The sequence below is a fragment of the Phoxinus phoxinus genome (genome assembly GCF_949152265.1).
Source record: "Phoxinus phoxinus genome assembly, chromosome: 9".
Classification (NCBI taxonomy): domain Eukaryota; kingdom Metazoa; phylum Chordata; class Actinopteri; order Cypriniformes; family Leuciscidae; genus Phoxinus; species Phoxinus phoxinus.
Genome location: NC_136884.1, coordinates 37,001,131 through 37,026,581, shown reverse-complemented (window position 1 = coordinate 37,026,581; position 25,451 = coordinate 37,001,131). Strand labels below are relative to the sequence as shown.

At 41.6% G+C, this 25,451-nt stretch overlaps 1 protein-coding gene across 3 annotated transcripts in view; it reads left to right on the top strand.

Moving 5' to 3' along the window:
* LOC307004126 (NACHT, LRR and PYD domains-containing protein 12-like) overlaps window positions 1-24,549 on the top strand; it is a 49,275-nt gene extending 24,726 nt beyond the window's left edge. For all 3 annotated transcript variants that reach the window (XM_079623077.1, XM_079623079.1, XM_079623078.1), the window contains 4 exons: window positions 1,285-1,458; window positions 4,697-4,743; window positions 19,327-20,787; window positions 20,942-24,549. In XM_079623077.1, the coding sequence (XP_079479203.1) occupies window positions 1,285-1,458; window positions 4,697-4,743; window positions 19,327-19,895 (790 nt within the window). In that variant the 3' untranslated portion in view covers window positions 19,896-20,787; window positions 20,942-24,549. The remainder of the gene's footprint in view (window positions 1-1,284; window positions 1,459-4,696; window positions 4,744-19,326; window positions 20,788-20,941) is intronic.
* Window positions 24,550-25,451: the final 902 nt, after the last annotated feature.

Here is a 25,451-nt window from a genome sequence, read left to right as displayed (position 1 = left end):
CTTTCTTGTGTGACACACCTGAATGAAAGGCTCATTATGCAAGCTCATTATGCGGGGTCATTATGCGGGCCATTGTCTTCTCAGGTGTGAACCACTTACTATTCATGATGGTGTTGGATCGTCGACGCCCCTGCGCATATTGCCTTCCCAAACAAAAAGTGTTTTACAAAATGTAAATCAATGTAGTGTTTTATGTGAATGATTAGGCAGGATGATTTCCACATCATTTTCAGATCAGGAAAAACTCTAGGCGACAACATCCATTACTCAAAAGTATCAAAGTAACAGATATTTACTATGTGTTTTGTGGCGTAAATTCAGACACTTACATTTTTTGTTTTTTGAATAACCATGCATAAACATTATTCTCTCAAAAATACAAACATGTACATGCATGTTGCTCACATATTATGGTAGCCCTGTTTGTGATAAATAGAGTGTAATTACACCTTTGCCATTAAAGGATTAGTTCACTTTTAAAAAAACTTTTGCTGATAATTTACTCACCCCCATGTCATCCAAGATGTCCATGTCTTTCTTTCTTCAGTCGAAAAGAAATTAAGGTTTTTGATGAAAACATTTCTCCATATAATGGACTTCACTGGCGACCAAACGGTTCAAGGTCCAAATGACAGTGTCAGTGCCGCTTCAAAGGGCTTTAAACGATACCAGACGATGAATAATGGTCTTATTTAGCGAAACATTCGGTCATTTCAAAAATCAAAAAGTTTAAGTTTTATAAGCACAAATGCTCGCCTTGCTCTGTTCTGTGATGCGCGTTCGTGACGTCACGTAATACGCAATTACGTTGAAAAGGTCACGCTTCACCAAGTCAGTGTTTACAAATGTGCAGAAGGAGGACCATACACACATATTCAAATGTCTTTGTGTCAGTTTATCGTTTAAAATGCCATTAAAAAGCCTAAAAGAAAATTTTCGTCAGGATAGAAATGTTTTACTTTTCATAGAAGCGTGACCTTTTCAACCTTTAAAAACCTTTTAAAGTGAGTAACTTTAGTATATTGTCGAGACGCGAACTGTTTAGAATGATTCTATCCAATTTGTTGAAGTGGCTCAACCAGTTTACTAAAAAGAAAATGTTCAAAATAATTATTCGTTCACGAATCGGACATCACTAGTCACTACTAGTGTTTTATTGTCATTAGCTCCCCGCAGTTTTCTGCTAAAATAATTTTTTTACAGTTACAAATAAATTATACCTAATGAATGACTGAAATGGGTATAAATGTTCAAGTCATGTGGACTATTGTTGTGTGTCTGTAGGTTGTCTGGCTGTATGGTGACAGAGGAAGGCTGTGGTTTTGTGTCTTCAGTTCTGAGTTCAAACCCCTCACGCCTGAGAGAACTGGATCTGAGCTACAATCACCCAGGAGATTCAGGAGTCAAGCTGCTCACTGAAAAACTGGAGGATCCAAATTGCACACTGGACAAACTCAAGTATGTGAAGCAGGAAGAGTTTTTGTAAAATCCCTCCAAAAACAAGCATTACCATCTTCACTTATTAAACTAGTTTGACTTTATTTATTTCACACATTTACAAAAGTTCTACACAATTTACATAAACTGCACATAAGCATAAATATCTTGTATAAACTTCAAATATAGAGACGTACAGTTACTTTTATGTGTGTGACATATAGATAAATGCTAAAAGACAGTATTGGATTACAGAATATAAAATTTTCTATGAGAATTCAAGTAATACAGAACATCATGGCAAGGCATATTTAAATACTCTTAAAAGTGTGCAATACATGTCTGCAGAAATGGGGGACTGACTCGAGTCGCAAATTTAAGGACTTGAGACTTGCTTGACTAAATTAAGAAAATTACTTGACTTGACTTTGACTTGAGATCCAATGTCTCGAGACTTGACTTGACTTGAACTGTATGACTCGAGAATGACTTTATATACATTTTTATGTAAATCATCGCAACATCAATTGATAAACAAAATGAATGCAACGGAACCATTGACTCCAGTCATCAGATTCTGTGCGATTGAGTGATACTGCACAAGCCCATATAAACACTAGAAATTGACCATATTCATACAAGAAGATTTGCTGTACGAATAATAACTGGCAAGGGATATCGGACACGACCATCACAACCTCGAATTTCATTCACCACGTCTAAAAGTAAGCTTGTTTAACCTGTTTGTTATAGTTAATTTCAATTTGACAAACGTTAAATCTAGAGAGAATAGTGGTCAAAACAGCATGCCTCTTTATACAAAATTATGTTTTCAAATGTAGCTTAACCCTCTGGGGTCGGCAATCACGCCGGCGTGATCTGCTTGCTTTTTTCTTCCTTTGTGTTCAGCAAAAGAAAGAAATTAATACAGGTTTGAAACAACTTGAGGGTAAGTATATGATGACAGAATTTTCATTTTAAAGTGAACTATCCCTTTAAGAGCTCGCTCAAGTACTGTGGAGCTAAACCATTTATTGCTTTGTAAGTAATCAGCAATTTTAAAAATGTATACAATCTTAAATAGGGAGCCAATGCAGTGTTGACAGAATGGGGCTAATATGGTTATACTTCCTGGTTCTTCCTGGCTGCTGCATTTTGAACTAGCTTTAGTTTGTCTATTAAGCGTGCAGGGCAACCACCCCGTAAAGCATTACAATAATCTAACCTTAAGGTCATTAACGCAACTAATTGTTCCGCATCTGTCAATGAGAGCATAATGAGAGCTGTCTTGGTACTATGGTACGGACTGAAAATCCTCGCAGATATCATTTCTTTCTAGAAAGGAACAGTTGTGAGGATACTGCTTTTTCTAATATCTTTGACAGAAATAGCAGATTAGAGATCGGCCTGTAATTGACTAGTTTTGTAGGATCAAGTTGCATTTTTTTAACAAGCGGTTTAATCATAGCCAGCTTAAAGGTTTTTGGTACGTATCCGAGAGACAAAGACGAATTAATGATATTAAGAAGAGGATCTATGACATCTGGAAGCATCTCTTTCAGTAGCTTAGTCGGTATAGGGTCTAACATATAAGTTGTCGATTTAGATGATTTGACGAGTTTGCAAAATTCTTCCTCTCCAATAACAATAAATTAATCAAATTTTTCCTCAGGGAGACTACAATGCACTCCCTGATGTGATACTGTAGGAGACGGTTGCAAAGTTATAATTTTGTCCCTGATATTACCGTATATACCAGAATATAAGACGACCCTGAATATAAGACGACCCCCCTATTTTCCAGACTTATTTTTGGGACAAAAAGAGATTTTTGTGGAAAAAAATCTGGTTTTCAACAGAAAATTATTTTATTTGAAAATTGCACTGATAATTCATTCTCTCTCTTCCAGCACACGCGCACCTCTCTTCTCTCTCTCGCTCGCTCTGCATCTCGCGCGGCAGAGAGGAGGAGTGTTTTAATTCAGTTAAACAGATATTATGTTGCTTCTCTAATTTTACATGCAAGTATAGCCGAAATCACACTTTAAGCGATTTTGTCGCTGTGTCGCTAGTCTCTGTACTGTGAAGTCGCTTGTGGCCGTTGGTAGTGCTGTCGCTCTAATGTTATTGGTTGACTGGACGATCTGGCCATATCTATACTAAATACCATCACAATTGGATACAACTAACTTTATATTATTTTAATGTGACTAGAAATTATAGGCTCAAAAGAAACAGTAGCCTATGCTGTTGGGAGAGTGTTTTTATATTCCCATAGCAGTATTCAGTGGATTAAATCATTTACTAGATTAACGATCGATCAAGCAACAAATTAAACTCACTCATACGGTCATAAATGACTAAAACGTCATTCGTATTTGACAAATAATACAGTTTCAACACAATGCAGGGGAAACTGTAAAGTGAACTGCAGCAGTGCTAAACTTGCATCAAAAACTTACAACACTCGAACTATAAATGCATGAATTAAACTCACTGAGACTGTTGACAGTTTCTTTTCCATGCATCATTTTATTATATCCACGAATGTGGTTAGTCAAATCATATAAAACCGTGAAATCGCCCTCGAACTCTGTCTTGCCTGCACTCCGAGACGGTGACGTAACGTGAGCTCCAATGAAAGTCTTCTTTCCTATTGGTTGTCGCTCGCGAAAATCGCTTTTGTCGCTTGTCTCCTGTCGCTTGACACGCCTACATTCTGTCGCCAACGGTCATTGTCGCTCGTGTTGCCGGAAGTCGCCAGCGCTCCATTGAAATTAATGGGATCTTGTCGCTTTGTCGCTGCGTGTCGCTGGCGGTGTGAACGGGGCTTTAGTCTTGCCCTGATGGGTTTTTTTTGACAGCAAGGGTTTCCTTCTTGCAGACCTCGCATGCAAATCAAACTTGTGCAAACTTTACATGAAGACCCTAAAGAACCATACCAACTTGTGGATAATGGGCATCCGATGACCCCTTTAAAGGTGACCGGTTTGAGCAGATTTGGAAGACTGTCTACGATTGCCAAAATGGTTTTAGTTCTTCCCCACTCGCATGCAGATGCAAAGAGAGTGTTCTCCATGGTGGGTTTGATCAAAACCAAAGCAAAGAATTTGGTGTGGCAGAGGGGCCGCTGCTGCAAATATTTGCGTGGCTCCTCCCCTAACAGATCTCACTCCAATCTTTTGATAAAACTTGAGAGCCCTGAGTATAAAAATTATAACGCTATTAATGATTATGTCACTGTGTGTGCTTTTTCTAGTGTGGATCATGGAGGAGAGATCAGGATTACAGCAGGACCACGAAAATGTATGTCTACACACACACACACACAAACACGCCTGGTTAACCTTTTTTGTGGGGACTCTCCATAGACGTAATGCTTTTTATACTGTACAAACTCTATACCCCCCCCCCCCACACACACACACACTTACACTAACCCTATCCCTAAATCTACCCATTACATGAAACTTTCACACTCACATACAAACACACAGTCTCTCAGACATACACTCACATACACACATTCTCTCTTATACACACTAACACACACACACACACACAAACACACACACAGACACACAAACATTCTTTCTCACATTTACACACACACACATTCTCTCTCTCTCACACACACACACACACACACACACAAACATTCTTTCTCACATTTACACACACACTTACACACATACACTCAATGAGTCTGTGTATGTGCTCAGGCACGTAGTCTTTCTTTACAAAGTGACATTGCCCACTACTTGTCTGTCATGGATCTGTGTGGACGTGGATCATTTTTACAACATCATCTGTAAAGAGGGGAAATATATATTATTTTTTTTGCGTTTTTAGTACATCGTTGTCGTGTAAACGTACCTTTAGTTTATTTATCTATACAGCAGCTCTGGGAAAAATTGTCATCTATTTGTACTCATTTCAGTTCAGTAACCGGGCTAATATGGTCATACTTCCTGCTTCTAGTAAGAACTCTAGCTGTTGTGTTTTGGACCAGCTGGAGTTTGTTAACTAAGCATGCAGTGCAACTACCCAGTAGAGTAATCTAGCCTCGATTTCATGAACTGTAAGAAGTTGCCCTTGGTGGGGATTGAACCCTGGTCTCCGGTGCTCTTAAGTGTGAGTGGTAACTCACTGAGCTAACTCCCGAATACGTAAACCCAATAGCAGAAGATCAAAAGAGCCAGGAGACTTGAGTCTTCAAAAAATAAAGGTAATCTTTACTAGAGAAATAAAAGATACAAAATACAAATAAACTAGGAGAGCCGAGCTTCCATAAAACAGTGAAAACAAAAACAGACACGAGGGTCCAAAAATATTCAACAAGAGATACACTTAACTCAAAGACAGGCAGCAGGATACACGGGATAAATGGCTCAAGACTGAACACAGAAGCAGGGAACAAAAAGACTTATAAAGGGTCAAACACAGGTGTGGGGAATCAGGATTGATGAGAAGGATTTAGAACATGTTAGGGGTAATGGCGCCTCCTTCAGGAGTGGAGAGACTAGTGTTCATGATACAAGTGCCATCCACAGTCCTGGAGGAAGTATGACATGGAGAGCGACCCCTACTGGCCAGAATGAAAATAGCGCTCTGGAGATCATTACAGAAGCCCATCCCCTAAGAACGGCTCCTGACGTTCCCTAGATGGTCTTCTCGTTCTTGGTGAAACTCTGAGATGAGAGCCGGATCCAAAATATCCCGAGCTGGAACCCATGTCCGCTCCTCCGGGCCATAACCCTCCCAGTCTACCAAGTATTGTTCTCTTCCGCGTATCCGGCGGCAATCCAACAGCCTGCGGACCATGTATGCTGGCTGTCCATCAATCATGCGGGGAGCTGGGGCAGACTTCCTGCCTGGAGACAAAGTGGAACAAACAACTGGTTTTAATCGAGAAACATGGAAAGTGGGGTGAATCTTCATAGACCTGGGCAGAATGAGTCGAAAGGAAATCGGGTTAATCTTCCTGAGGATCTTAAAGGGGCCGATGTATCGTGGAGCCAGCTTACGGGATTCTACCCCGTAGGGGAAGGTCTCGAGTAGAGAGCCACACTCTTTGTCCTGGGCGAAACGTGGGTCCTGCCCTCCGGCGTTTGTTAGCCTGCCTCTGTTGTAGTCGAGCCCCCCTAACTAGAGCAGCACGAGCCCTCTTCCAGGAACGTCGAAACCGGCGCACTAGCTGTGTGGCAGCTGGGACCTCAACCTCTGGCTCCTGTCCGGGAAATAGAGGGGGAGGGAAACCATACAGACACTCAAAAGGGGACATGCCTAGAGAAGAATGGTACAGGGTATTATGAGCAAACTCAGCCCACATAAGTCGAGAGCTCCAAGTGGATTGGTTGTCAGCGACCAGACACCTCAGTGTCTTCTCAATCTCCTGATTTACCCTCTCAGTTTGGCCATTTGACTGGGGGTGGAAGCCAGAGGACAAGCTGATAGAGGACCGATGAGCCGACCAAATGCCTTCCAGAACCGGGACGTAAACTGTGGCCCCCGGTCAGAAACCATATCCTGGGGAAAGCCATGAATTCTGAACACGTGTTTCATCATTAATTCTGCAGTCTGGTTGGCTGTGGGGAGCTTGGGTAAGGGTAAGAGGTGACAAGTCTTAGAAAATCTGTCCACCACCACCAGGATTACCGTGTTTCCCTGTGAATGAGGCAAGCCCGTGACGAAATCCAGGGAGATATGAGACCAGGGACGTCTTGGGATAGGCAGTGGGTGCAGCAAGCCTTGAGGGCGGGTCCTTGACTCCTTGTTCTGTGCGCACACGGAGCAGGCAGAGACAAAGGCCCCAACATCTCCTCGTAACTTGGGCCACCAGAACTTCCTCTGGATCAGCTTGCAGGTTCTAGTGGTTCCCGGGTGTCCAGAGGGGAGGGAAGCGTGTGCCCACAGCAAGACCTCAGAGCGCATACGATTAGGAACAAAGAGTCGCCCTGCTGGGCCATTACCTGGATCAGGCTGTTGCTGTTGGGCTCTCTTGACGGCTGTCTCTATATCCCACTGGATGGGGGCTACCACCCTGGATGTGGGGAGGATGGTTTCTGGACAGGATTCCCTCTCAGGTGGTTCAAACTGCCTCGAGAGTGCGTCTTGCTTGAGATTCTTTGAACCTGGGCGATAAGAGAGGGTGAAATTGAATCGGTTAAAAAAGAGGGCCCAACGGGCCTGTCGTGAGTTTAACCTCTTAGCGTCCCGGATGTAGGTGAGGTTTCGATGGTCCGTCCAGATGAGGAAAGGGTGTTTGGCCCCCTTCAGCCAGTGCCTCCACTCCTCCAGCGCCATCTTAACGGCCAGCAATTCCCGGTTCCCAATATCATAGTTTCTCTGAGTAGGGGTTAGGCGGCGAGAGAAAAAGGCACATGGGTGAAGTTTGTGATTGCTCTTACTTCTCTGTGACAAGACAGCTCCTACCCCCACATCTGAGGCATCCACCTCCAGCACAAAAGGCAATTCTGGGTCTGGGAGCATTAGGATGGGAGCAGATGTGAAGCGTTGTTTCAGTGTTTTAAATGCATGGTTAGCTCTGCTGGTCCATATGAATGGCTTTTTTGACTTCTTTGTCAGTGCGGAGAGAGGCTCTGCAACAGAACAAAAATTTATTATGAACCTCCTATGGAAATTGGAGAACCCCAGAAAGCGCTGTACCTGTTTGATTGAAGTGGGTTGGGGCCAGTCCAAGACTGCTCGGATCTTGCCAGGATCCATCTGGAGGTTACCATTGGACACACAGAAGCCAAGGAATGAGACAGCTGGGACATGAAACTCACTCTTCTCCAGCTTAACGAACAGCTTGTGCTTCAACAGCTGGGCAAGGACCTGTCTGACATGCTGAACATGATCTTCAAGGTTGCGGGAGAATATCAGAATATCATCCAAGTAAACAAACACAAAAGTATTAAGCATCTCTCTGAGCACATCATTAATAAAAGCCTGGAAGACAGCTGGAGCGTTAACTAGGCCGAATGGCATTACCTGGTACTCGTAGTGGCCTGTAGGGGTATTAAATGCCGTCTTACATTCGTCCCCCTCCCGGATCCTGACCAGATGGTATGCATTTCGAAGGTCCAGTTTAGTAAAGATGGTGGCCCCCCGCAGGACCTCGAAAGCTGTGGTCATAAGTGGGAGGGGGTAACAATTCTTGATGGTGATGTTATTTAAGCCCCGATAATCGATACAGGGTCGGAGACTACCATCCTTCTTTTCAACAAAGAAGAAACCGGCTCCTGCCGGTGATGTGGAGGGAAGAATGAACCCGCTATCCAGGGCTTCCTTAAGGTACTTGTCCATAGCTAATCTCTCTGGGCCCGAGAGGGAGTAGAGCCTTCCACGGAGTGGACAAGTTCCTGGCATAAGTTCAATAGCGCAGTCATAAGGTCTGTGAGGAGGTAGGGTGGCAGCTTGGACTTTACTGAAAACTTCAAGGAGGTCTGTGTATTCTGGGGGAACCTGGGGTGGCTTGGGAGGGTGAAGTGGAAACTTGTTAGTGACAGGTTCCATCCTGGGAACGGCCATGATCTCCATAGGCGGGGCTTTGACCATAAAGAGGGGGTTGTTCTTGAGGTTGGCTGGCAAGGGTTCTTGAAAGGTCTTAAGTAGCTCAGAGGAACAACAGAAAGCAGTACTCGAGACCTGGCAGTTGGTTCCCCACTCTCTGACGACTCCTTGGGACCAGTCAATATGTGGGTTGTGAGCAGTCAACCATGGGAAGCCAAGGATTATAGGGAGTTTAGGGGTATGAATTAAGAAAAACTGTACCCATTCCTGGTGGTCCCCCACCTGTAGCTGAAGAGGCGGAGTGCACTGGGTGACCCGACCTGATCCCAACGGGCTGCCGTCAACTGCAGAAATGTTTAGGGGTTCTTGGAGAGTCACAGGGTAAATAGCAACTCTATAGACCATCTAGACCATAGACTCTGGGCCATCTTAATGTCCATAAAGCTCCCAGAAGCCCCTGAGTCAACAAAGGCACATATTTGATGTTGTCGCTGGCCCTGGGTGATAGTGCCCTGGATCGTCAAGCCCGAGGTCGCAGAGCAGGGGATGATTCCTATTCTCGCCTCTGCCTCCCTACTCCAGGACGAGACTTGGCTTTTCCCGACAGCTCAGGACACTCCATGCGAAAATGGCCTGGTTTGCCACAGTAGAGGCAGCATCTCTCTCTAATCCTTCGATTGCGTTCGGTCTGGGATATCCGGGTTCCCCCAAACTGCATAGGCTCCTCTAGGTCACCGGGGGCAAAAGACAATTGAACAGGATTGACGGCCTCAAGTAAGCTGGTCTCCCGCTGGCGTTCCAGCTGGCGTTCTCTGAGGCGATGGTCGACCAGGATGGCCACATCAATAAGGGACTCAAGATCAGTAGCGGGGTCTCTGAATGCTAACTCGTCCTTAAGCTTGGGGGACAAAGCGTGGTGAAAGGTTGCTCTTAGGGCTCGTTGATCCCAGCCACTCTCTGTTGCGAGAGTACGAAACTCTATGGCGAACTCAGCCTCACTCCGGGTTCCTTGAGAGAGATTCAACAGGCGGTGATCCACGTCTCCCCTACTGGCTCGGTGTTGGAACACTCTTTTCATCTCCTTTCAACAGTGAAAACAAAAACAGACACGAGGGTCCAAAAATATTCAACAAGAGATACACTTAACTCAAAGACAGGCAGCAGGATACACGGGATAAATGGCTCAAGACTGAACACAGAAGCAGGGAACAAAAAGACTTATAAAGGGTCAAACACAGGTGTGGGGAATCAGGATTGATGAGAAGGATTTAGAACATGTTAGGGGTAATGGCGCCTCCTTCAGGAGTGGAGAGACTAGTGTTCATGATACAAGCGCCATCCACAGTCCTGGAGGAGTATGACATGGAGAGCGACCCCTACTGGCCAGAATGAAAATAGCGCTCTGGAGATCATTACATGAACATTTAGGTTACTAATGTAACCCCCATTCCCTGAAGGAGGGAACAGAGACGTTACATCAGACTGACGTCATGGGGTCTCCTCTGGGAGCCCAATCACCTCCAAGTGGAAAGAGAACGAGCCAATGGACATTGGCCGGTGAGATTTGCATGTCGAGACACATCTACCCAGACATATGGGTATGAATAGGACCGGCATTACTCCCTTCATTCATGTTTTGCTGAGGAGCCGAGACAGGATCCCGGCCATTCAGCGGTGGTTCAGGGCAGTGGCACCCCAAATAAGCCCGAGGGGTAGTCCTCAATACCAAACGGGATGGAAGGGACAGGAATCACTGTGGGGACGGTCATAGCTGCTATTCCTATTATGTGATATTTCATGGGGAAGAGTGCTTTGGATCTCAATTCCCATTGTTTTTCATATGGCTACACATATAGACTGTTTCGAGGGGCAGTGCTACATATCGATAGCCTCATAGCATAATTGCCTAATCACAGTTTGGCCAAAAAATTACTTAGGCAATTGTGCTTTGAGGCTAACGATATGGAAGATCTCTGATCTACCACCGACACAGAGCCGGGGCAGAGCAGAACCGCCCAGGGAAAGACACAAGTTTACTGACAGGGAAACCTTATGGAAAATACACATATGGGATTACCGAGGGGGAATAACATCATATAGGCATCTAGTGCACTACAAGGACTGACTGGCTGGGCATGCACATGAGTAATGGGCCTGGTGTCAAACACCTCCGCCATGTCTGACTGCTGAAGGAACTCAATTGAGGGTTCACCTAGTGGGGTATCTATTTATCTATTTACCTAGCGTTCGTATCCCTCTGTTAGAGGGGAACACATTACCTGTTTGTAGCCAACACACAGGAAGAAAACGGCTCCACTCTAAGATTGTAGAATCTCGCGAACGTGTTAGATGTATCCCGGCTGGCAGCTCTGCAGTTGTCTGCCAGAGAGGCGCCGTACGCCAAAGCCCAATTGAAATGCTACTGCAGTCGAGGTCCTGTCCAGGAGCCCGAGGCAGCATGCCCATTGCATACGGCACCCAGCCGGTGGTGGAGGCATCTGTTGTGACAACAACATGTCTGGACACTTGTTCTAGGGGCCTTTCTGTATGCAATAATGCTTTCTTTCCACGAAATGCTAAAAACCTCTTGTTTTACTTTCTTCCAGCTGTGCTCCATTTTTCTGTCTGTCCTTTTAAGGGCCCAAGTGTGCTCGTTGTACGACTGCGTTGGACTAATTTATTTCTAAAGTTTCTATTGCAACATTGAGTTCTTCTAAGCTATTGTTAGGGAATGTACAGTTAAAGACCAAAGGACCAGATATAATTATAAAATAATAACAAGACCTGCATGTTGAAGAATACAACTAAGTCAATCTCTAATAATGTCACTTGTTCCTTAACCTGTAACCAAGAATACTAACACACACACAGACACACAGCTTCTTCAAGTTGAATTTGGTTTGGCTCTAACTGTAAAATGGAGACTCTTCCCAACACATCAAGATAACATGTTCTTTCTCTCAATGGAAACTTTAATATAGAACAGTAAAGTAAATGCTTTAACTAAGAAATGGTCACTTTAAAGGGTTAGTTCACCCAAAAATGAAAATAATGTCATTAATGACTCACCCTCATGTCGTTCCAAGCCCGTAAGACCTCCGTTCATCTTCGGAACACAGTTTAAGATATTTTAGATTTAGTCCGAGAGCATTCTGTCCCTCCATTGAAACTGTATATACAGTATACTGTCCATGTCCATAAAGGTAATAAAAAGATAATCAAAGTAGTCCATGTGACATCAGTGGGTTAGTTAGAAGTTTTTGAAGCATCGAAAATACTTTTTGGTCCAAAAATAACACAAAATAAGACTTTATTCAGCATTGTATTCTCTCCCGGGTCTGTTGTCAATCCTTCACAGTTACGCTGATGGCGTAAGACGCTGATGACGTGTATTTCTGGTGCGCCTGAGCTTCATTTATAGACTGAGGGAAACGCACGCTGTAAAAGTGTCTCATCCGCGACATGCACATTTACGCACCATTAAAAAAATGATATCCACACAAACAATGTAGAATAGCTTGAATATAGCGTGCGTCTCCCTCAGACTGTAAACGAAGCTCGGGCGCACCAGATAACACGTCATCAGCGTCTTACGTCAGCAGCGTCACTGCGGAGTCGTGAACGTAGATTCACAACAGACCCGGGAGAGAATACAATGCTGAATAAAGTCTTATTTTGTGTTATTTTTGGACCAAAAAGTATTTTCGATGCTTCAAAAACTTCTAACTAACCCACTGATGTCACATGGACTACTTTGATGATCTTTTTATTACATTTATGGACATGGACAGTATACTGTATATACAGTTTCAATGGAGGGACAGAATGCTCTCGGACTAAATCTAAAATATCTTAAACTCTGTTCCGAAGATGAACGGAGGTCTTACGGGCTTAGAACGACATGAGGGTGAGTCATTAATGACATTATTTTCATTTTTGGGTGAACTAACCCTTTAACCTGTTAGCCTTCAGCGCCACTTTTGAAAAATCCCCAGAAATAGCATACCCAACCTAAAAAAGATTCAATTAATTGACCCTTTGTCCTAAAAGCTCAAGTATGGTCTCATTTGAAAGCTGACACCTGGCACTTTATTGGAAATGTAGAATGAATTATTGTCATAATGAAAAAAAAATTATGAATAGCTTCAAAGTTGTGTAAGTTATTAGAAATTTATTTTTATGAATCATCTTCATGAAAATTAAATTGAAGTTGGCCCGTCAGCACTCTAGAAATGCACTCCAGCTAAAGACACATGTCTGACCATGTTATATTTAAAATTTGAAGGTGATAAGTCTAAAACTCTGTATTTTGTTAAATGTTTTTCAAGATCATCTCAAATGACTTTATTTTGAATTGACTCTAAAATGCAAACTTGTGTTTATTGTCATCTATTAGCATCTATTCAGTCTATTGTCTCTATTGTTTTGTGGTGCAAACGAGCCCCATTCAGTGTCACTCTCTCCTGCACACATTTACACCTTTCCAGCCGGCTTATGGCCATAAATATTCTTTTCCTTTGTCTCCATTATAATCGCTAACGACTGGCTAATCACGGTGTTTCACCCCCTAATTTCTTTCATAATCTTCACTTCACATTTGAAACTGTATCAAATGCCTTTCTTAAATAAAGAAATATTTCAGTAAGCATTCCGATTTAGAAAAAAAATCATAAAAAATAACAGCTAGATGGCAGGTGCAACTAGAGAGCTAGCTAGCATGTTAGCTTAGCACACCATCAATACACGACAATTTATGAGATTAAAACCCTGTTTGAGCTCCAAACTTACTTTATAGTGCAAGTCGAGTGTTTTAAATAATCTTCTATGAGCTTATTTGGCTTCAGAAAAGAAAATCAGACAGAAAATATATGATTTGATATTATTCTGCACTATTGTAAAGTCTATACCGATTAGCATTACATTATACATATAATCTATTATTATAAAAATACCTGACATGGCTCGAAGAACACAGGTAAATCAAATATCATTGCAATCATGTTTATTGTCTTCAAAACATCTTTATCTGCATGTTACAGCCATAGACATGGCAATCTCTCTCTGTTAGCTGCTTTGTTTATGTTAGTGGTGGCGTCCAGAATTGTCATGTTATGTTCTTCTTCATGTGCAGTGCACGGAAAATACTGTGTATCTCTGGCGCCCTCAGCCTGCTGTATGGATTGAAAACACAGTACATCAGAGTATCCAGCGCTCTTTATGTATACATCGACGCATTTGGATATAAATTCAATAAATATTATTCCTGTCTATAGAAATATGATGTAAACCTATGATAATATATCAATATTTCTCCAAATCTGCACATTTTTGAGCCAAAAGCCCTGAGGAACGTTGTTTTGTCACGCGTTCTCAAGACAACAGCACCGGAGTTTTTTTCTGAATGGAGCAGCTGACGCTCATAATTCATATTAAAGGTATCGACTCATTTTTTCATTACATAAATCCTGACACAAATTAAGACATAACTGTCACTATAAGTTTCTCAGAATACAATAGTGGTCAAATACTGAAACGTGAGACTTATATATTTTTAATGATGTATAGTTTGTCAAGGTAATAACATTAAATCTGATAGTAACTTTGAACTATTTAAAAAAAAAAACGCTTCAGAGCGTCCTCGCTCTGGTGAAGGTTAACAGGTTAACTGTTGGTTTCAAAACTAACTTTAGCTGGACAATAACTTTATTCTAGAGCTGTTGTAAAGCTAAAACAATCTCTGTTACTTTAATTTCCTATTATCACTGTAAAGATGTTTTGAAACCATTTGTATTGTTAAAAGTGCTATATAAATGAAGGTGACTTGTCTTGACTTCCAATGACCCTTGTGACCTATAGTTGTCATGATGAGCTAGAAGAACAGATATATGGTTTAACACAATGAAGACCTTTCTCAAACAAAATAAGTCCATATTTCATCTCAGGAAACCAGGATAAATGAGCAAGCACTGTTACTGCTTTCCTGGCATGGGCCAGACCCTCAGATATGTATTATAGACATTAAAGAATACATGAAAAGAACATTTCAGTTACTGAAGGTCTTCATTGTGTTAAACCATATATCTGTTCTTCTAGCTCATCATGACAACTATAGGTCACAAGGGTCATTGGAAGTCAAGACAAGTCGGTGACTTCTATAACTAAGTCATTCAACTCATTTGATATTTAAAATATTGATTAATACCTTGATAATAATCACTAATTAGATAAACATTAAAACCCCTTCCTCCGCAAGGATCACTGGTGATCCTGAATATTTTTTTTGTTAATTTCATTACTAGTTAAAAACATCACACTCTTACTTAATCTGGACAATATTAGCTTTATTAGGATGGTTTAAAACTCCAGCTTCGATATTTGACCACTGTTTATAATTAAACTGGTTTTCAGTGACTTTAATTTCTTAATTTATCCCAGGAGTGCAAAATAATTCATCTGTAACGTTCGTTATTTGGAATAGAAATCATCACTTTATACAGCAGCCATTCATCTCATGTCCGGTTTATTTGTGTTCATATACATACAATATCCACGATCCGCAAGGGATATTAGTCCAATGGTGCGCACATTTGGAGAAATAATGAATTATTATGACATTTTTTTTTTTATATTTTATAATGCAGAAACACATTTCTATTCAAATATACTTGAAATAAGCGATCAAAAATGCTAAAAACAGCTAACAGAGCTAGCGATGACTCTACTTTTCCTGACTCGAGTAAACCATGACATCAGCGCGATATGATTCGTTTCTAAATCTGTCAATCATCCACGTGTCCAACGTGACCAAAAGGCTGTGCTTCTTCACTGACGCGCTGTCTGTTTACTTCCTCATTCTGAGCTACGAGGCAAACGCAACTAAACATCTCTTCGTGTGATTAAAAAAAGCTAATAAATTCAGGATTCAAGTATATCTGGTTTGTGTGTGTGCTTTCTGTTCGATTTTGGTTATTATATAGGAACAAAGAATGTTACAGTATGCATGCTAGTAAAGATAGCCCCTAGCTTCGTATAAAATGCTAAATAAAACATATTTTAAAATATTTTTTTGACTTGAAACCATTTTAAACCGCGACCGGAATATGATTCAAATACTCGATGGTGTTTTAAAGTGAGCTTTAAGTAAAACTGTATTATTAATAAATTATATTGTGTCATTTAGCTTGAGGCTACATGATGAGCTAAATGCACCTGCTACATGAGCTTGACTAACGTTATTCCATACAATATTTTTTTTTAAAGAATTTTCAAGAACAGTTATTTTTTTGTTCGTAGACTGAAGATAATATATGGATTACTTGTATTAGTGGGATGGCAGAGATTTAGATGACCAAGCAAATAACACAGGAATGCAGGCTATTATGGCTGATCTCAAACAAAAGAATAAGAATAAAAGAATAATGGCAGATTAAGTCTCTCACTGGTAGAAGTGTTAAATGTTGGTCGATTTACACTAATGGGCCATTTCTCCTCGCCAGACATTAGTCAAAGACTGTAAATGGGTATTTATAGGGCAATACAAATGATCCGATAAGCATCTCCAAAGCCTCCCATGAAAACTTCTCCAAAACCTCCCATGATATGACCTTATAATAGGCTTCATAAAATGCTTTTAGTGATATCATCCTCAGATTTAAAATGAAGCATGACCACACTTGTAGCTACACTTTAGTTGTGGTTATAAGTTGATATCCTACATTTAAAAAAATATTTTATACATTTAATAAATATATTCTTAATATTTGTTGTTTTTGTTTTATGTTTGACCTTATATATCTCAATATTTATAACAGTTTGATGAATTTTGAGTCTTGAACTGTAAACTCTCAAGGGTTGGCTTTCTAAATATATGTTGGTTATGTGTCTATTCAGAATGAGTTCTGAGCAGAAATCTTTTTATTTTGGCTATGTCATGAATGCATCACTTGCCAAAATTGAGGGTGCCGAGGAAGTAGTGCACAGATCCAGTACACTTGCACGTCTGATACGGTTACACGTCTTTCTCATCTGTTTATGTTCACGATTAACTGACTGTGTTTGCTAGGATACTTGCCAAGAGGGGCATGTTGACATAATTGTTGTGTGAATTTGTCTGTTCAAGCGCAATAATTGAAAGAGAACTAAGTATTTAAGCGCTGTTTGAGATAAGCAAGTTCTCTTTAACGTCTTGCGCTTAAATGTTTAAATTGGCAAGGCTTTAATATGAGAAGTCATTCATTATTTGAGCATATGACACTTGCATTGAACAATTTACAAAGAGGGACTTTTTTTCCATGTTTCTGATCATTGCTGTTGTAACGTATTGGGAAGACAGAATGATTATCCATTGACTGACACATACATTAGCCAAACTCTTTCTGTCTGTTTTTTGGTTGTTATTTTCAACAAAACATATCATAGATGCATCGTCAGATTGTGAGATGAACAGCAATGCAAGGACCACGGATGGAGAACTGTACGATTAGATTTTTTTTACAGAGAACCGTTACACCCCTATTGCACAGACCAGTTGACTAGTTGACTTTAATGTTCTACCATGATGCTCTAAGTCACTGGTCATGTCACCGTGATCATGTCAGGTGTTACCGTGCCACGGTTCTCGTGAATGTGAAAGCAACACGGACTCGGGTGCGCACTTCTTCAGGAAGTAATGTGACCTGCGCATTGCGTTTTAGCTGATTATTATGCATTTAGTTAACACATGTAAGGGATGATAGTGTTGATGATTTACCTTGGATACGAGCGAGAGTGAGCCTGCAGTGTATTCGCACTAGAGCCCTGCACGGGCCTCAAATCTAGGCCCCGGCCCGTGTCCGACAGCTCATCATAATTATCAGCCCGAGTCCGACCCGAGCCCGTTTTTTTATTTTTTATTTTTTTATATATACACAGCTGTAGCCTGGCCTAGGGCAAACGAACTATTTGCAGCCATTAAAATAGGTCCGTTTTGTTAGTTATGTTTCTTTTCATTTCTTTATTAAGTTAATTTAGACAAATGTTCGGTTTCTTTTTGTTTTTTTTATTGACGAACAACCAGCCGACAGCGAGTTAAACATGTTCGATCCATTTAGCCTCTCAAATCAACACTTTGCTTGGCTACAATAAAATCCATAAAACATCATAAGCATATCACACATAGACAGTTATAGTTTAAAAGTTTATTATCATTTTTTAAAAGCTGAGGCAAACTGCTCTGCTGCTCACAGTCGCAACAGCGCTCGCAAACGACATGAGCTATAGCCTACAATCTAAACAAATCAAATAAATGGCATTAAATTAAAAACAAACATGCAGATTATCTTACCTCAAAAATCAAGTCTTCACTACAGAACATGGCCATTCTTATTTCCAATAGTTTCCAACAGACTGATGAAAATAAAGTCGTTTTCAAACGAAAACCAACAAGACAGCCCCTAACATGGCTAAGAACAGTTTCTCACAGAGCATCGTGAAGAGAAATCACAGCATCCACAAGGAAGGTTTTAATCCAGTCGTAGCCTACTTTTTTCTTGAACTATTCCAGCTATGCTGAAGTCACGCTCGCTATACTTCTGCTGCTGGCGGGGATCCTAAAAACAGCGCGCCAGTCGCGCAATTCTTGGGTCGTGCCGCCGGGAAACCTGTGTGCGTGCGTGCGTGTGTGCGCGAGCAGACTCTCATGTGTCAGTCATATGTCAGTGTGATAGGTTTAAAACGTCTTTCTATGTTTGTTTTTCCATCGTCAACTTCTCATATTTAATTTTAATACATGTCTGAAATAGGCTATAAAAAGAAGGATAAGCCTAAAACAGGCCGAGGCCCGGCCCGCGTGTGAACTATGACGTGAAAATGGGCCCGAAGCCCGGCCCTAGGGGCGTAAATAAGTCGGGGCCCGTCGGGCTCGGGCTGAAATGCAGGGCTCTAATTCGCACATACTGTGTGGAATCTGGGCAACAAATTAAAGGAAATGGAAATCTGTCTCCTCTGAGTCCGTTTGCAAGCAGCAGAAGACCACCTTATGCGACACACACACACACACACACAGTAAACCTGTGTTGTTCACTCAGCTGCACATAATAACACCGAATTAATAAAAAAAAAAACATATATTGCCAGCGTTCTGTTTTCTCTCATGCGCCGTGCACGTTTGCAATGACGTAAGATGCACGCAAACGCACCAGTGTTCGATAAAATCAAGTTGAGTGTGAAACCAGACCAACGCTGCGGGGGCGCCGGGAACAATCACGCTCAGGCTCGGACCGCAGCAAACGAGACCAGTGTGAAAACACCCTTAGTGTGCGTTATCTCTTCTGACAGCTTCATTAAAAGACCAGATTCATAATTCCTGATTGTGATATGTTTTCTCTCCATCAGATTCTCATCAGCTCAATCTGGATCTGAACACAGTGAATAATAACCTTCGTCTGTCTGAGGAGAACAGAGTGATTAAATGCACTGACACTCTCACAGATCAGCCGTATCCTGATCATCCAGACAGATTTGATCATTATGAGCAGGTGTTGTGTAGAGAGAGTGTGTGTGGACGCTGTTACTGGGAGATCGAGTGGAGTGGGTATGTGTTTATATCAGTGTCATATAAGAGCATCAGCAGGAAGGGGGACGGTAAAGAGTGTGTGTTTGGATATAATGATCAGTCCTGGAGTTTGTCCTGCTCTTCCTCCAGTTACTCATTCAGACACAATAACACAGAGACTAAACTCCCTGGAAAGCTCATCAGCAGTAGAACAGGAGTGTGTGTGGATCCCAGTGCAGGAACTCTGTCCTTCTACAGCGTCGACAGAGACACACTGAGCCTCATCCACACAGTCCAGACCACATTCATGGACACACTTTATCCTGGGTTTAGGGTTTATTATAATGGATCATCAGTGAAACTGACTGTAGAACAGACTGTAGAGAGATTCAACATTACAAATAAATAACAACAAGATGTTATAGAGTCTCTTATTTGCTCTTTATTACATTAATAACACAGATGAACTTCTGTCAGTGAAATAAAGACAAACAGACAGTGATACACAGAGAAGAGAGAGGAAATATGAGACTCACTGCAAACATGTCTGGATGATACGAGCAAATCCAAGACTTTCAACTCAAAACTCCACTAAAGACAAAACTGAAACTAATCTGTGGAAACAGGAAGATTTCTTTAAATGTACATCTGAGTTTTGTGACGGGTCTCCTGCTCTTCCTGCTGTAGGTGTGGCTAGAAGGCTAATCAAGAGAGTAATGTGCACCTGTTCTTCCGCTAGAAAACCTTAGGCTTTGTATGGTGTGCTCATTTGCTCTCAGTTGTTTTGTGTTTGATTTTGGCTTCTAGTTTGTTTACGTTGAAGAATAAACAAATTTAAGAATCTATTTCAGATATGCTTCCTTACATAAACGTCACGGTGAAGAATACTGATTTTAGCATTTGAGGTATAGATGAAGATTAAGTCAAGCAATTCAGGAGTCTGACATTAGCTTTTGTCTTTATGCACTTCCTGACCATTAAGCTCAAGATGTTAAGGTTTGAGTAATCAAGTCAGGATGATTGGATTAGCATCAATGCTCTGAATAATTGTTATGCAGTTAGGGCCTTAGGGCTATGTGAAGGAGAACTTGAATTTACAAAACTTGTTGACAGGTTCATGGACAGGGACAGAGACAGGCACAGAGACAGGCACAGGTACAGGCACAGGTACAGGTTCATCCCGCACTCTCAGACGTCACCGTCAAAGTCAAGAGATTGAGGCTGATAGCTCAGAAGATGACTTGGAAAAGCCAACACCAAGACCAAGCCAAAGAAAAAGAAAAAGGGAGACTCTGAAAAAGGTACTTATTATTTTTAGGGTAAATCTTCAAATTTCATATAAACTTCCACACAGATTCAAGTATTTTATGCACCAATACACCTCAATTGCTTACATGGGTAAAAATGTAACTTCCTACAATAAATACTATTTTTATTCTGATTCTGGTTGTGCAGGACGTGGACTACGCTGGAAGGCTACTCCATTGACGCCAAACCTGGCAGAGTGTCAGCATCAGGACGAAACTGATCTAGACAGACATGGCTGGACCCCACTAGACTATTTTGAACAGTTCATAGATAGAGATTTGATGATGACGATTGCAGAATGCTCTAATATTATGTCACTGTCTAAGAGTGGGGAGCCACTTAACATGACAGTAGATGAGGTTTACCACTTTTTTGGTGCCTGTATTTTGATGTCCTGCATCCGATACCCAACCATTAGAATGTACTGGTCCAAAGCCTTGAAAATCACTGCCCTTTCACACGTGCCAGATTCCTCAAACTGAGGGGAGCAATAAAAGTGGTTATTGATCATGATGTGCCAGAAGACCTGAGAATGTCGGACAAATTCTGGAAGGTGAGGCCTGGATCGGATTCTGCGAGGCTGCTTGTCTCTGAATCGACCTGATTGCGCATCTATTGATGAGCAGATGATTCCTTTTACAGGAGCCTGTCCGTGCAGACAATATCTGCCAATGAAGCCAAACCCAGTTGGCATAAAGAACTTTGTTTGTGCTACAGCAGATGGCATTGTGCTTGACTTTGAGCTGTATAAAGGCACAGGTTCACTGATTGAGAAGGTTGAAGAACCAGAGGACCTGAGTTTGGGAAGCTTAGTCATCGAGCGTCTGTGCCAAACTCTGCATTGTGGCACAAAGGTGTATTGTGACTGGTTCTTCACCTCCATCAAAGGTGTGCAACGAATGATGGAGAAAGAGCTGTACCTGACTGGTACAATAATGAAGAACCGACTCGCTGAAGCGAAGCATAAGTTACCCAGTGACAAAGCCATGAAAAACGCAGGAAGAGGTACCTCATCAGAAGTTTCCACTGAAGATGGAAAGTTGTGTGTAGTGAAGTGGTACGACATCAAACCAGTATTGCTGATGTCTGTTGTTCATGGTATACAGCCAGAAGACACCTGCCAGCGCTGGGACAAGAAAATTAAACAATATGTCACTGTCTCGCGACCAAGCATTATCTGTGAGTACAACATCAAGATGGGTGAAGTTGATTTGATGGATAGAATGATAAGTTACTATCACATGAGCACCCGTACTAAGAAGTGGACAATGCGGATGGTAATGCACTTCACGGATCTGGCTTTAGCCAACAGCTGCCTACTCTACCGAAAAGACCATGCAATATGTGCTGGACCAAAGACAAGACCCATCCAGTTCCTTCAGTTCCGGATGAAAGTGGCTACGATCCTCTTGGCCCGGCATCACGGTGCAGATCCAGAACTTTCGACACAGTCAGAGGAAGAAGAAGATTCAAACCAGGGAGTGAAACGTCATGTGACAGAGTTGCCCCATGTCACGGTCCACAGAAGGGCTAATGCCCACCTCCCAGAGTAGGGCTGGGCGATTTTATCGATTCTGCGATATAAATCGATATTTTTTTCCCCAAAAAAGTATAGATTTTTTAGCCGCGAGTATCGATACATACGTCCCATTCAAATCCCCCGTGTTAACCCTCGTTCGCGTTGCAGGAAGAGCGATTTGGTCAGCCAGCCGCTAGTGTTGCTGTAGAGCAAGTTACCCGTACTAACTTTACACAGACGCAGACGTCTACCTCTTCCTGTTTACCAAGTCAGAGCGAGGATATTCGGAGAATGGCGGCGAATATAAATCCGGCACCCGCCTGCTTAAAAGCAGATGTGTGGGAGCACTTTGGTAAAAAAAAAAAAGGAAAGCAACGACTTGGATAAAAGCGTTGCGGTTTGTAAGCTATGTGGCACTAACGCAGGGCTGCCAACTCACGTATCACACGCTCTCACGCCACACATCCATTTTCTCATGTAGAAAAGAATCGCGGAGCAAAGAGGACACTGACAACGACAGACAAGACAGAGCAGGTTACTTTGATATAAAATAAATTATCAGCTCTCAGATTCTGTCAATTTTATTACGCAATTCAAACAATAATACCGTTTTGGCGCTTGTAAATGCGACGTGACTGACAGATCTCTGTAGCGCCTCAGTTCAAGCGGCACGTGACCCGATTAACTCTAACTCTTCTTTACTATTATAAACCCGAACTTATCAAAATGTATGCCTCGGATCAATCAGTGTTTTTCAACCGCGGTAAGAAGTCAATAAAACAGGTAAATGGTAAATGTAAATGGACTGCAAAACAGGTCGGCTAGAACAATGTCACATAAGTTACATTTACATCAGGAAAGCAATTTAATGACCATTTATAGGCTGGAAAAATTAGCTATAGAGTTTTGTTAAATATGTCCACTATATTAGGCTACATATATTTTTAACTATATCATTAAAATATTATCAAGTTGTTATTATAATAAAGAACGCATTATATTTTATTTAAGTTGTTATTTTTAACCTTTAATAAAAATAGCCTAGGGCTCTCTATGTTTACAGCATTAGTGATTTATTTTTTAACATGTATGTAACTAATAATTATCAAAATGAATCGTAATTGTAACCATGCAGCTAAACACTGTAACATGTTGTCAGTAAACTTAATAAAAATAAGTTACCAAATGTTTTGACAATCACAACTTATTGTGATGGAAGTTTTTTCCCTCCACATACAACACCCCCCCCCCCCCTGCCCCTCCCCCATACAACTTTTCTCAACACATCTTTGATTAATTTTGTCCAGCATTTATTTTGCAAGCTGTCTGATGTTTTTTGAGTTTTCATTTCAATTAATCCAAGTAAATGAAACACTCACAACACAAGATGTCACCAAAATCACTATGTCCCCTTTAAATCTATCAGAAAATGATGTAAGCGTACCGAATTATATCGAATCGTATCGAATTATATCGAATCGTATCGTTGCCTGAATATCGTGATATATATCGTATCGTGAGCTGAATATCGTGTATCGTATCGCATCGTGAGATTAGTGTATTGCTACAGCCCTATCCCAGAGATGATCGGCCTGAAAAATGCAATGCGCTGCAGACAACTAGGCTGCACTGGAAGAACCCGAGTGCGTTGTATGTCCTGCAAAGTGTTCCTGTGCTTGCAAACCGAGCGCAACTGTTACTCAGCCTTTCACACATAAGTGATGGCAGTTATTATCAAGGTGTGTACATGATCCTTGGTTCCTCCATGTTCTCCGACTCCGTGAAGGTCAATCAATCAGGTGACCTCTGGGCCTCTGTAAGCAGGCCTGGTCCTTCAGTGCTCAGTTATCGCCATCAAGATCGCAGCCTTTAACATGTTCAATGCAAAATGCCACATGAGCTACTCACCTACTATGTGTTTTCTTTTTTTCACTATGATGTTCAAAACACATTAGTAGCAAGCATGGATATTTAAAATGCTTTGAATGTTTTATATATTGTTACAGACATACAATGTCATCCTGCAACTGTTTTGCAGCATATCAAATGTTCCACTATTTGTAACTGTCCAAAATGGGCAAAAATGCAATGTCTCCATGTTGTTTTTACTCACTGATAGTCAAAACATGTTCAAACAATATGTGTGTATGTGTTAATACATAAAAAACCAGCCAGGAAAAAACTGCTGTGTTCAAGGCAGAAATAAAGAGTTTTTCATTCTATTACACAAAGGTGACTTTATTGTGTTTTATGGAAATTCTGTGGAAATTCATTTCCAATATGTGGACATCATTTTTCTCTAAAAGTACATCGTATCAAAAGATGATACTTAATTTTTATTCTAATTAGGTTCCAATAACCCCAAATAAAAATAGAGAAATAAAAAATGCATGTAAAAAAACAGCTTGGGCCTTAAGAGGTTAAAGTTAGGGAATATTTCTTCTTTGCTTTACCAGAGAAGTTGATTTAATTTAAGTTTAATCCTCTGTTCAGGCAGGCAAGGTTAGCAATACGTGCTAATATTTTGGTTTATCCTCTGTTTCTTGTTAGGCAGGGAAGTTTAGCACGTTAAACCTGGTCCAACTAGTCCTCTCGCTCGACCATCTAGTCCTCTTCCTGGTCTAACTAGTCCTCTTGCTCGACCATCTAGTCCTTTGCCTGGTCCAACTAGTCCTCTCGGTCGACCATCTAGTCCTCTGCCTGGTCCAACTTGTCCTCTCACTCGACCATCTAGTCCTCTCCCTGGTCCAACTAGTCCTCTCGCTCGACCATCTAGTCCTCTCCCTGGTCCAATTAGTGCTCTCGCTCCACCATCTAGTCCTCTTCCTGGTCCAATTAGTCCTCTCGCTCGACCATCTAGTCCTCTCGCTCGACCATCCAGTCCTCTGGCTGGTCCAACTGGTTCTCTCGCTGGTCCAACTATTTCTCTCGCTCGACCATCTAGTCCTCTCCCTGGTCCAACTAGTCCTCTCGCTCGACCATCTAGTCCCCTCCCTGGTCCAACTAGTCCTCTCCCTGGTACAATTAGTCCTCTCGCTCGACCATCTAGTCCTCTCGCTCGACCATCTTGTCCTCTGGCTGGTCCAACTAGTTCTCTCCCTGTTCCTACAATTCCTCTCGCTCGACCATCTAGTCCTC